Raw genomic sequence first — 12,332 nt, forward strand, 5'->3', positions numbered from 1 at the left:
GCAGATAGATGATGATGGTCTGATTGCTCTTTCTAGGGCTTGGGGTTTTTTTTCTTTCTTTCTTTTTTGCTTGTGATGATGCTTTTATCACTACTGTGAAAAGCATCTTTCAATATGTTCTGAAAGCAACAAGGAAGAGAGAATGAAAGTTTTTTAAAATGCTCCAGAAGTAAAAAAAAAACCAAACTATAATATAGTTGTCATGTTAGAGTTTTAAATAACCTGTATGTTTTAAATTAATGTATTTATATGTGAAAGTGAGTAAGAATGGTGCTAGTTCTTTGGAAGTGACTGCATTCCCTGCATGGATGTTATTCATAGCTCTCTATTCCCCTGGTACATATAAAGCAAAATGAATTGGCTATCTTTTTACATCTCCCTTTGAATGTTCTCTAGTGACTCTGCAAGTTGCCCCTTTTTGTCTTTCTATTAAATAGCATTTAAGGCTTCTGGCACAGCTGGACTTCAGTATGTAAGAAAGCTTTTAGGGTATTACAGTGTCATTAGCTATTGAAGCTACAGTATTTGAGACATCGAAACCCATCCTGACTTTGCTGCATGTGGCATGTGTTTAAAAGTTTGGATGTATATGTACATTGCTGAAGCTATCCCTGAACAAAATCATGCTGACAATGAATAAAGAATCAGTCCTGCTTTTTTAAAAGCTTCTTTTCTAATCTTTGTAATTTGAAACTGAAGACTTAGAACAGTGGGTCAGAGATTGTTCTGCAAGATAAATCCCTTGCATCACATAACCCTGACAACTCCCCAGTTCCATCAAATTAATAACAAATGGATGAGAAGATAAGCAAAACTAATGGGGAGGTTACATTTTTGTGACAAAGGTTTATGGCCATACTGAATCTCATGTACTGTGATATCCCTCCTCCTTTTCCTCCTCCGCTTTGGTATTTTTTTTTTATTATCAGATCTGAGCATTCCTCTATCTGAAGCTCTTCTGTGGAGGAGATATGATGAATAGCAAGCTGAACTGCATGCCTCCAAAAAGCTGCTGTGAATAACTCTCTACTTTTCTAGTAGAAATCACTATTTTTTTACAAGGCCAGGCCTCATTCTTGCACACTGTACGTCCATGTTCGGCTCCTTGGGTGCTGCTACATGTTTGAAACACTCTGCTGTAATCCCATCTCCCTCTCTTAAAACTGTGCAATAATGGAGTTTGGCAGCAGCGACTGAATGTCATCTGGACTGGATCTTTTCATAAAGCAGGACCAGCTTACAGCAGGTGGCTCAGGGTGATGTCTGATTGAGTTTTGAGTTTCTCCAAGGGTGGAGATGCTACGGATGGAGATGTCAAAGCCTCTCTGCACAACCTGTTTCAGTGTGAGACCAGGCATGTTGTGAACTCTTTTTTTTCCTAATAGCTAATTGTAATTTCACATGTTCCAACTTGTGCCCATTGCCTTTTGACCTGTCTCTGGGCAACTCCCTTTTAATCCAGTCTGTTAAATTCTCATGATTTACTACAGTAGATAGGTAGTGAGCAGAAGAGTAAACAATTTGCAAATTACTTCTATTGGAGATCTGGTCCAAACACACCTTTGAATCCAATAGTCAAGACAACTATACAAGATGTAGGAGACTGTTTTTTTAAAATGGAGAATAAGTATTCCAATTGAAGGGTTGTGGCATCAAAATTTTGAAAATAGTAGGGATCTGCTAGTTCTTCTGTAGCTCTTAGCTGGTCACACGTAAAGCAGGAGGCTGCTTTAGAGACAAAGGTGAACATGATGACCTCAAGAGTTCAATTTACAACTGCACCTGCAGTTTGCCAGGAAGGAATCACTTGCTAAGGAAACTGAATAATGAATCCAACTTTCAACCCCTACTGATAGGGGAGCCAGATAAATATGAAGCTTTTCTTACTCAAGGAGTATTTCTCCATGCTTATTCTCTTTGGGTTTCTTTTATTTTTTCTCTTTTCCACCCAACAAAAAGCAAGTAACAGTTTTTGCTCCTAAGAAAAGGGAACCGATATTAATGAAGCCAAGTTATTTATCTTTAAAGATTTTTTCAGTAGGTTTGCATCAAGAACTTGAAATTAATGTGGAGGAGAGTTATAAAGATGATTTACCCAAGATGAACATGAGAAATTGCTGTATGAACATACACTGTGGAATATGTTAGGGGGCCTCTTGATCCTGATCATTGAGTATTTCAGCTGCACAAAGGAAGTTTTTACAGAACCTGAAGATGATCATGGATCATTGAAATCCCCAAATAGTAAAAAGGTTATTTTTGTGCTTTGGTTTCGGCCTCCACAGTTAGAGGTGAAGGTGAAATGCTGGCTCACAGATGTCAAAGCCAAACTTTTACCAGTTCAAGAAGTCCCTCCAGTCACACAGCCTGCAGCATGTAGTGGGACAGAGCCACAGTGAAACTCCACCATAGGAGCAAAATGTAAGGACTACTAGGGAAGTAGAAGAATAAGCACTGGTTTTATCAACTGCACTGCTTATTCCTTTGCATCACTTGAAAACCCACATTACCCAAGCTCTCTTGCTGTAGCAATATTGTGAATGTCTTAGGCTAATGTAAATTTTAGGAAACAGTATTGACTTCTGCTTCCACTTATAAAATCTTTTCTTTGCTAGTTCTCCACTTGTAATCATGTTGTCCAAATACTCTAATTTTGTACAGATCACTTTCTTTTTTTTTTTTGTCTTGCTAATGAGAGAACAAGGAAATAAATGGGAAAGAAGATAGCCTTTGTTGATCTATGGTCGTTTTATCCAGAATTTCAGTCACTACTTTTTTCAGTCTGTTTCTGTTTAGCTAAGAAATTGAATAGGGCTTTAAGATATCAAGAGTATTGCTCAGTAACAAGCAGTTCAGAACTATTGAATTGATTATTTTTCTGTATAGCAAAATATGTAATTGTTTGGGAGATTTTCTATCTTTAAATTTGTTTTTCTATTGGGTGAGAGGACAAGCATTCATTGAGTTAAAAGGCTGGAGGGGGAGAGGAATTGTCACATTCTCTCATAAGCTTACCTGACATTTTCTTTCCCATCCCCTTAACACAGCTCAGCTCCCCCAGATACTTTATATTTCCTAAAATCCCTAAGATTTTATTTCAGTATGTTAGGAGTTTACAGGAATTCTTGGCCTATAGTCTGTATTAGATTTAGCAACTGGAATCTTACGCTTTACATGCCTGTTCCTAGGGATTGAGCAGCTTGTTTACTGAGATGATGTAAGTGATCCCAGTGGTTTTTATTGGCAGTGGAAGGCACACTGAATATTCAAAGCAAATAGAATTGATTTTAAAGAATGCAAAAAAAGTAACCACTGTGAAACTTGTGAGAGTTGAAACATTTCTGAGCAGTTTTTCTGCTTTGTGGTTTGTTTTTCTGGTGTAAACCATTTTTAAATGACCTGATACACATATCTTCTCCTTTGATAAACCTAAAGAATCTACCACAGGCTTTTTCAAAAGAGCAGTGATGCTTAAATTGATGTTATAGTTAGGTTAGCCACCTCTCCTTTTACAATGACAGAATAATAATTTACATTTATACTACCCTGTTTCCTCCTGGGACTTCACATAAGCTAAACTCTTATTACACCAGCCTTCCAGAAATCACATCTTCTGAAACTGAGAAGACTGTAAGGAAGAGATGAAATTTCAAATCATTATTTATATTCCTTACGTAGAGCATTGAAACACATTCTGCTAGGATATGCTTTTTTTTTTTTATTGGAAACTAATAATTAATATGATCACAGCTTGTCTGTTGGAGTCTTCTGAATGACAAAGCAGAGAACTGTCCCACGAAGTCAAAACTATGTGTGCACTAAATGGATAACTTTCAGAGTGTTGCCATTGCTGACAACAACACATTTGACAAAAGCAAATATTATTAAGTCTACCGTCTTGTATATAGTGTTTATAGACATGATAGGAATGTGGGCTTGTGGAGGGTAGGACCCATATGTTTTCATTTAGATACTTTTCAGTAAGCTTTTAAATCTTGGCTGTATTTGAAATGTACTATATTAGGGATGAATCCAGCAAAGAAGATACTCAGTATGTAGAATTCCCATGTACATAAGGAGTCCATTTGCTTTTTAGTATTTGAGGAAATTCTGCAGGGTGTTCAGAACCTGGAAACCTGGAACTTGAAGTACTTTTGTTAAATGTCTCCTTATTTTTCTTTGTCCTCTTGTAATGACTCACTTATCACTATGCACTGAATAGAATAGATATACCTGAAAAATATGTTTTATAGTATCTCCAGAGATCAACAATGACACCTGCAAAAGCATGGTGTCCCCTTTGTACATGGGAAGTACAAAGTGCCAAGGTCACTCAGACTCATATGTTTTGAGAAGACAATTTCTGCTTGGCTGGTATGCCATGATTTCCCTTTGGCACAAAATCTGTCCAAAGAGGCTAAAGTACTGGATCCATTACTTTAATACCTGTTGAGAAAACTTTCAGATTTAAAGTTTCTGCCAGGTAAAGAAGCTTCTTTTGCTTAGTCCAGTCATTACAAAAACTCCATATTTCTTTCAAAACAAATTTTAGTTGCAGGTCTTACTCTCGTTGAGAGTAAGAGATAGTTTTGGATTTTTGGGGAAAGAATGGAGCATCTTAATTGAACCATATAAGCATCTTGTCTTATATGGTTCAATTAAAAAATCAGTGTGTGTAAATAGGTTCTCCAAAGCATGACCAAGAGCATCTCTGTTATGTTTTCTGCTCTGACTCACTGCTGTCTTTACTGGTGTAGAGGAAGACAATCTTCCTAATTCAGGCACTTAAGAAAGTTGTCATAAATTAGGCAGTTTGAAAACTCACATCTGTAGGTATTAGCTCAGCTCTTTTTTCCCACTGGATAAATGTTTAATCTTTGATAAAGTATGACTCGGTTGTAGCCTTGATACACCTACCTTTACAGTATATCCATGAAGTTTTTACTCTTTCAAGTAGTCCCACAGAGCTCAGTGAAGGTTATTTGTAAGAGTAACATCTATGGAATCTGGTTCTATATTGGGTTTCTATAACCCAGTTCTTTTTTGTGTGTTATGCATGCATGTTGTTTTCTCTTGCATTTGCCTTTTAATGAAGTCCCTGCTTTTTTTTTTTTTTTTTTTTTTTTTCCTTTTTTTTTGGTTTTTTTTCTAGTCTTGCACAAAATAAGGTATATAAGGAGAGGGGAATTATGTTGTAAGGGATAAGTTATCACCCATTCTTGCTCTACCCTGATTTATTTATAACTACTTAATTGATTTAGTATTTTTAAACCCTTTTTCATTTTTAACTTTGAACTAGAATCAAATTAAAATTTGGGTTGCTTTTGTCTGTATTTGCAATTTAACTGCCCCTACTTTCCACAGTGTCTCTTAACAGTCCAGAGTTTTTGGTATTGAATGTTTTAGTGGATAAAACCATTTTTTAAATTTTCCTGAATACCATTTTTGTCTAACTTGCACTTCAAAATGAAATGTGTTTAATGGTCTGAGTCCTGACCCTGGTGAACAGAAGTCTGCGTTACAAAACAGACACAGAACTGGTGGTTTCTGCTTGGGGACACTCAGACCCATTCAGCATGGGGGCACAGTTACCTCACACCCTAGGGAGTGTTTTCTGAAGGTGAAGACTGAGGTCATTCATCAGGCAATAGGGAAAACCATCTCTTGTGAAACTGGTCTCTACACCAGCCAGAGAGAGGATTTCCCAGGGCTGCTGCTGCTGTGGCCTCACTGCTCCCTTTGGTTAAGAGGTTTTATAATCTGGAATCTCCTAGACTGCCTCAGTTCCATGTGCCATTTGCTTGGTAGTAGAATATGGAAGCAATGATTTGTGTTTCAGGGTGATGTTTTCAGCAGGTTATTTGTTGGAAATAATACCTTAATATAAGTAAATTCCTGATTCTGCAACAGTTATGTGTTTTGCTTTCATTGGATAGCTGAGACTTGTGATTAATACACCAATTTGTGTTGGTTAGTACGTTACTGACTGTACCATCTACTCGTTACAGTGCTTTCCTAAGAGTTACTCTGACACTGAAGTTGAGAGACTTAAGTGGCTGACATCTTTATGCCAAATGGATTAAAACAAAAAATGCACAGCCCTTCTTGGTAGATCAGTGCTCAATTTCAGCTGGGTCATACCAGGTTAATAAGACAAAGTATCAGGTTTCCTTTTGTGTGTTTTTTTCTCTTTTGGTTAAAAAAAAAGGAAAAGGAAGGTTTGGTTTTGTTCATATCTTTCCTCTTTCAGCTCAGAACTGTGTGTGAACCTTTTTATTTTGGAGCACAGTAACAAAATTTGGATAATTTCATGCCTGTATTGAATTAACCATAAGTGAAAATGCAAATTAATGATTTTTTTTTTCCATCTGCTGTGTAAATAAGCCTTAAACCTCCAGTGGTTACTGAATAGGGGAACTGGCTTAAGTGGAGGAATGAATACACTGCTATCAGTCTGAATTAGCCAGAGGGGACATAGGTAGAATAATTCTTTGGGTCAGGGCCATGAAGGAGACTGCTCTAAAAGCCCATTCACCTTTAGTTTTTATAACATTGGCAGTATGAACAGGGAATGTTTTTTCAGAAACTGGCATAAGCAAAATCCGAGTTGGGGAGAGGATGTAGAAGAAAGGAGGAATGTGCTGCTGGGATGGGCACTGGTGGGAAAAAATTCTTCAGAGTCCAGGAACTTTGTTGGAACCTCCATAAAAACAGCCTGTACCGCCAAATAAAAAGAGTGAGCTCCCTTCTAAGCATGTTTTCTCCTGTCTTCAATTGGGGTGGTCACAACACACCTCTTACCTTCAGCTTACTTTTTCAGGTGTTTTTTTTTTTCTTCTTCTGTTACTTCAAAGAAAAGAATATATTTTTGAAACACTCTGAAAGCTTAGACTTGAGCACTGATTGTGGCATAGGCCACAAGACAAACTCATTGTAAAGGTAACTATAAATACTGGAGTGGGGAGAGAAAAAGGAATCTTGGCCCACCAGTGGGCATGACTTTATCATCATGCGTTGAAAAACGTCAGCTGGAGATGTCAGGGTATTTTTGCATACCTCCAACCCTTTGCAGTCACACTTTATGATCTCTCTAAGCTCTGTGCAAAAGCCACAGCTCTGGTACACCTTGGTCAGATAGTGTTGGGAGTCTCATTTGATAGCAGGTATTTCTACTCTTCTCTGAACTTTGATGTCTGTTTAAATTGCAAAACCCTGAACCTTGTTTAAAGTTTGGGGGGGGGGAGGTGGGGTTTATACATGTTGGTGCTGTCATGCTCTCTGTCCTATTACTTTTTAAAAATATATTTTGGGCAAATATAACCAAATTCAATTGTGTCAAAGATATTGAGCCCAAGTGACTGTTGTGGAAACTGGCAGCTGTGGAGATAAAAGAGTGCCTGATAATGCTCCCATAATGGGGAGGCTTACCCCTTACTTCACGTGGGAAAATAATCCCAGGGAACACCAGTCATTTGGATTGACTATTTATGGAACTACTTATTTATTCTTAGAAATCCTCTGAGGGTACTTTTGTAAACTGAGTATCTACTCTGCACAGAAATGTCTAGATGGTCTGTGGCAAGTGATGTATTGCTTTGGTTGGTTGTAGATGATTTTGGCATGTTCTGGTGCCCTAGTAAAATCGGTGTTTTTATTTCTTTCTCTTCTCAAGATTTCTTTCGACCTAGCCGAATATACTGCTGACGTTGATGGGGTTGGCACTTTACGGCTCCTAGATGCTATTAAGACCTGTGGCCTTATCAACTCTGTGAAGTTTTACCAAGCCTCCACCAGTGAACTTTTTGGAAAAGTGCAAGAAATCCCGCAAAAGGAGACCACCCCTTTTTACCCAAGATCGCCTTATGGTGAGGAGCGCTGATGGTGTGTGTGTAGTGTCTGTCTGTCTGTTCTCCCTGCTCATGTCTCAGGGCTGAAGTCATTTGGATGTGAGATTAGAATGATGATAGAGCTAAAGTGACTAGACATGTTGAGAGGCATACCTTTATGAATTACTATATAAAAAGTATTTGCTGCCATTGCCTGGGGGTTGGAAATTAGCATCTCACTTCACAAGGCCTTGTTCATTCAGCTCAGAGGTGAAGAGCACTTGAAGAAGGGGGGTAGGGGGTGACTCTTCCTTCACAAAGGGTTGTGAGGTACCACTGAAGTGATAAAGTTTCATTTCTTCTTTTTTTTTTTTTTTTTTTTGCCTAAATGAAAGACTCCCGAGCGCTCACTTCTTCCTTTGTGAACTCATATGAAATTTGAAACACTTATTAAAGCAATGGGCATGGAGGATTTTGGTGATAAAGTTTCAAATCAATTTGAGTGTTAAGGCACCAGATTTTCACTTTTATTCCTCCAAAGTAATTTTGGTTTTGTTTTGGGGTTTTTTTTAATTAACAGAGGTCACTACAGTGGCATATTTCACACGCTCTGACCATGTTAATTATACTGTAAAAGAAAAAATATTGTGCTTGAGTGTGTATAAGAAAACAAGTAAGAAAGTGCCCTGATGTTTCCTGGCCAGTTCAGAGGCAGCTCAGAATATGAGTATTTTCCCTGAGCTGCTGTTTATTGGGCTGATTTTTTTAATATAAAATCTGGCACATATAAGGAACTAATCAAATTCTAAAGCACTTTGCTGTTGAAATGTGGACTTCACCTTGCATGTGACAGAGATGTGTGTGTGTCTGAGCTGTGTATGAGCCATGCACTTATACAATAATGCTTCAAAATTATTTTTACAGGGGCAGCAAAACTGTATGCCTACTGGATTGTGGTGAACTTCAGAGAAGCCTACAATCTCTTTGCTGTGAATGGCATCCTCTTCAATCATGAGAGCCCCAGAAGAGGTTAGAAAATCCATGTGAAACTGTTTCCAACCCTGTGTATATCTGATTGGAAAAATGGAACAATGCATCCACAGGTTTCATTTCAACTTGCCAGAATTCTGCAGGGAAGGTGTCATGACTTGCAGTCTACCCATGGCATTTGGTGCAGCCCTCCTGGCAGTCTCAGAGCCTCAGAGCTCAAGAGCAGCAGCTTTCCCTTTCAAGCATCGTGTTCCATTTTGCAGCTCACGAACGCTGAAGGGAAGTTTGGGTATCTAATTTTGTGTCCCTCTTGATAATAAGTAAAGGCAAAAATGTTTATATGACACATTAAAAAAGGCAGGTTTTCTAAACATTTATTTGGGCAGCTACATAACAGATGCAATTTCAGGTGTGACATACTGAGATTTTAATTTGTGTATAAATGTTAAATTAAGAGGCAAAAACAATAGATGCTCTAAGTTCATAAGACTAATTGGTACAGCCTGGTATATTTTGAAAAAATTTTGAATTATGATCCATACTGTTTTACAAGATGGCTTTTAACACATGGCTTTAAAATGCCTTTCAATTTAATCCTTAATAGCAATGCAGCTTTAATTCCACTTAATCATCCCTTTTCCGCTTGCAGTACTTTATGAACAATTAATGCTGGTATTTATTTTGAGTCAGACTCCATGGTTGATTAGAGGTCTCTTTTACAATGACAGTTTTCCTCTGCCCTTTAAGTACTGTGACTGTAGAAAACACTCTAAAATTAAACTTTAAATTAACACCGAAAACTGGATTCTCAGTGCCGAAGCCTTTTATTGTGGTCTGTTTCTAAATGAAAAATAAATTCAAGTTTTACAGGAATGCAATTATATAAATTATAGCCTGGCACCAAACATAAGATTTTTAATCATACTTATATGATACTTATATAAAACAGACCATAATTTCAACTCTGCTTAAAAGGAAAAAAAAAAAAAAAGAGGAGAAAAAAGGAATCCATGTCAATAGGATATAAATATTCATTTCAATCTGTGGGAGTCAGCTGTGAAACCTCATCATACAGTGGGTAGGCATTTACAGTAATTGGTGGTAGAAGCTGGTGTATCACTGCACTGGAGCAAATAAAGCACAAGTTCAAAATTAAAGGGGAATCATATTCACTAGATTATTTAATTTAGATGCCCTAATACTTTGCTTTCTATTAAAGAGTTTACTGAGGTGTATTCATAGTGTGCTGTAAACTAATGTTCAAATTGCTCTGAGTTATCTCCATACAATCAAAACTTTCTGACCATTGTAAAAAAATGTGGAAATATACAATAAAAAATATTAGCTTGGCATGATTTCTAATAACTCTAAGGAGCTACAAGATGAGATGAAAGCTTTATGAAAATGTACTCTTTCTGATGCTCTGGTACAGACTCATGCCAAGAAGGAGGAAAACTTCATACCTGTTGCTATTTTGATCTCTCTGATGTTCCTGCTTTAACACTACTGCAATCTGAGGTCTCTTTTCAACACATTTAATGTCCCCATGGAGCACTCAAGTCTGATTTGAAGTCTCAGGCTGTACTTCTCATTGTGTGTGTGTGTTTGCTGAGTGTAGTTTTGGGCTCTTTATGCCATGAGCAGGAATCTTGTCCTATAAATGGTTTCAGTTGACTCTTTTTGCCTTAGCAAGAGTACTTGCCATGAAAGTGACTGTAACCACAGACCAGTGTTATTTGCATGGTGTTTTTGTGGGAAAAGGTTTAAAAAACTATACAGATAAGAACATGATATAACAGTAGTTTTGAGATTGCTTCTTGATAGCCATTCATCATTTTTGTAATATTTCTGAAGATTGCAAAGGCACTTCAAGAGGAAAAGAGGATTTGACTGGAATTTTGAAATCCTGTGCAAAGCTGATAATATCCATGGAAGTTTTAGAATGCTTTATGGTTTAGTCTTTTTTTATACTGATTTCAAAGATTGGGAATACCTAAATAAATCAATACATATTTTCTTCCCATAGTATATACCATTATTTCAGTTAGTTTAGGGTTACACTGAATGCATCAAATACAACATCCCATTGATTGTGGTATTATTTGCATCTTGTCCACACAAAACCTAATGCCCAGGAATCAGAAGAGCAGAAGGTTGTAGTAGTGCCACTTGCTGAGGTGCAGAATTGATCATTCCTGGTGGGCAGTGCATACCTAAATTTTAAATCATACTTTTGAAAATTTCTGTAAGTTTCTTTTGCAAAATGTATTTATGGGAAAAACTGTGAAGAGACAAACTCTAGTATTCCTTGTAGCCAGATATCCATGAAATATGTTACACTGGAAGGCAATGGTAAGGATGAACAGAATGTGTTTTTCATACCTTGGAGCCTGTACTGTGGGCTGTGATCAAATACAGAAGTATTTGTATTTGAAGTATGAGTACTCATGTTGAAAGATGGTGAATTGCAGTTGTATGCCAAGCTGGTCACTGATCTTGATTCGAACAAAAAATTGTAAAGAGTTTGCTTCATGATCTGTATTATAAATAAGTGTTTAGGGTTGCTCAAAAAATCACCCACAAAGGTTTTAGCAAAAATGATTTAATATGAGTTTATAAAAACATGATTTAACAAAGTTTGATGGCAAGGTTCACTCTGTTACTTACTACATGGATGAAACATACAAATGAATACTGAGTTAGAACCAATTTGGAATGATTTGCACAGAGACTAAAAGCGCTAAAGTGTAAGGGAGACCCATTCAGTCAAGTTTATAAACTCCTGATGCAGCTTAGATGCAGCTAGTTCAGTCTTTAGTTTCAGACCTTTACAATAGTTTGTGTCTAAAAAAAATAATTTTTTCATTCATTAGTATTAATTTAGCGTGCTATCAGCAGCTTAGTGAGCATCTGTTGTGAATAAGGTATCATCCACTGTGATACCTCAGTCTCAGGTAAAGAATCTCAAACCTTGAGATGAGTCCCAGATCAAGGGGACAGGCACTGCAAAGCAGTGCCCTTGCAGTTTAAATAGAACTGAAACTGCATTTATCCAAAGTTTTAGTAGAAAAGTCTCTCTGGCTCAAGGAACAACTTTGAGAGGTGTCCTGACTCAAGGGGGGATCTTTGCCACACAGCCATGCTGCCTTGCAGAGAGAGATGAAAGAAGGCTCAATTAGACTGTCATATTTATGGGATGAAGTGGTTGGCTTGTAGTTGAATTACATGTGATGGGGAAGGTATGTATGAGACCCTTTGGACTCTCACCTTCATTCTTCACTAACTGAATCTTGGAAAAGCCACCCACTATTCATGTGTTCCAAGCATCAATGCACCCTGGGTTAGCCTGCCCTTTTGTGGATTTCCTGGAGGAGTTCTTGGCCTACCTGCAGCTTAGGTGTTTACATCCTTCAGAGCCTGTACCAAGCTATTGCTAGTTTGGATAAGGGGGCCAAGTGTATCTGCCACAATCCCTCTTTATATTATGTTCTGATATTGTAGTGCTGGGGCAGCAGT

At 37.5% G+C, this 12,332-nt stretch overlaps 1 protein-coding gene across 2 annotated transcripts in view; it reads left to right on the top strand.

The window, feature by feature from the left end:
• GMDS (GDP-mannose 4,6-dehydratase) overlaps positions 1 to 12,332 on the top strand; it is a 409,290-nt gene that overhangs the window by 146,171 nt on the left and 250,787 nt on the right. For both annotated transcript variants that reach the window (XM_041475417.1, XM_041475416.1), the window contains exons 5-6: positions 7,673 to 7,865; positions 8,751 to 8,855. In XM_041475417.1, the coding sequence (XP_041331351.1) occupies positions 7,673 to 7,865; positions 8,751 to 8,855 (298 nt within the window). The remainder of the gene's footprint in view (positions 1 to 7,672; positions 7,866 to 8,750; positions 8,856 to 12,332) is intronic.

Source organism: Pyrgilauda ruficollis, unplaced genomic scaffold (genome assembly GCF_017590135.1).
Source record: "Pyrgilauda ruficollis isolate IOZ18807 unplaced genomic scaffold, ASM1759013v1 scaffold35, whole genome shotgun sequence".
NCBI classification, from domain to species: Eukaryota; Metazoa; Chordata; class Aves; order Passeriformes; family Passeridae; genus Pyrgilauda; species Pyrgilauda ruficollis.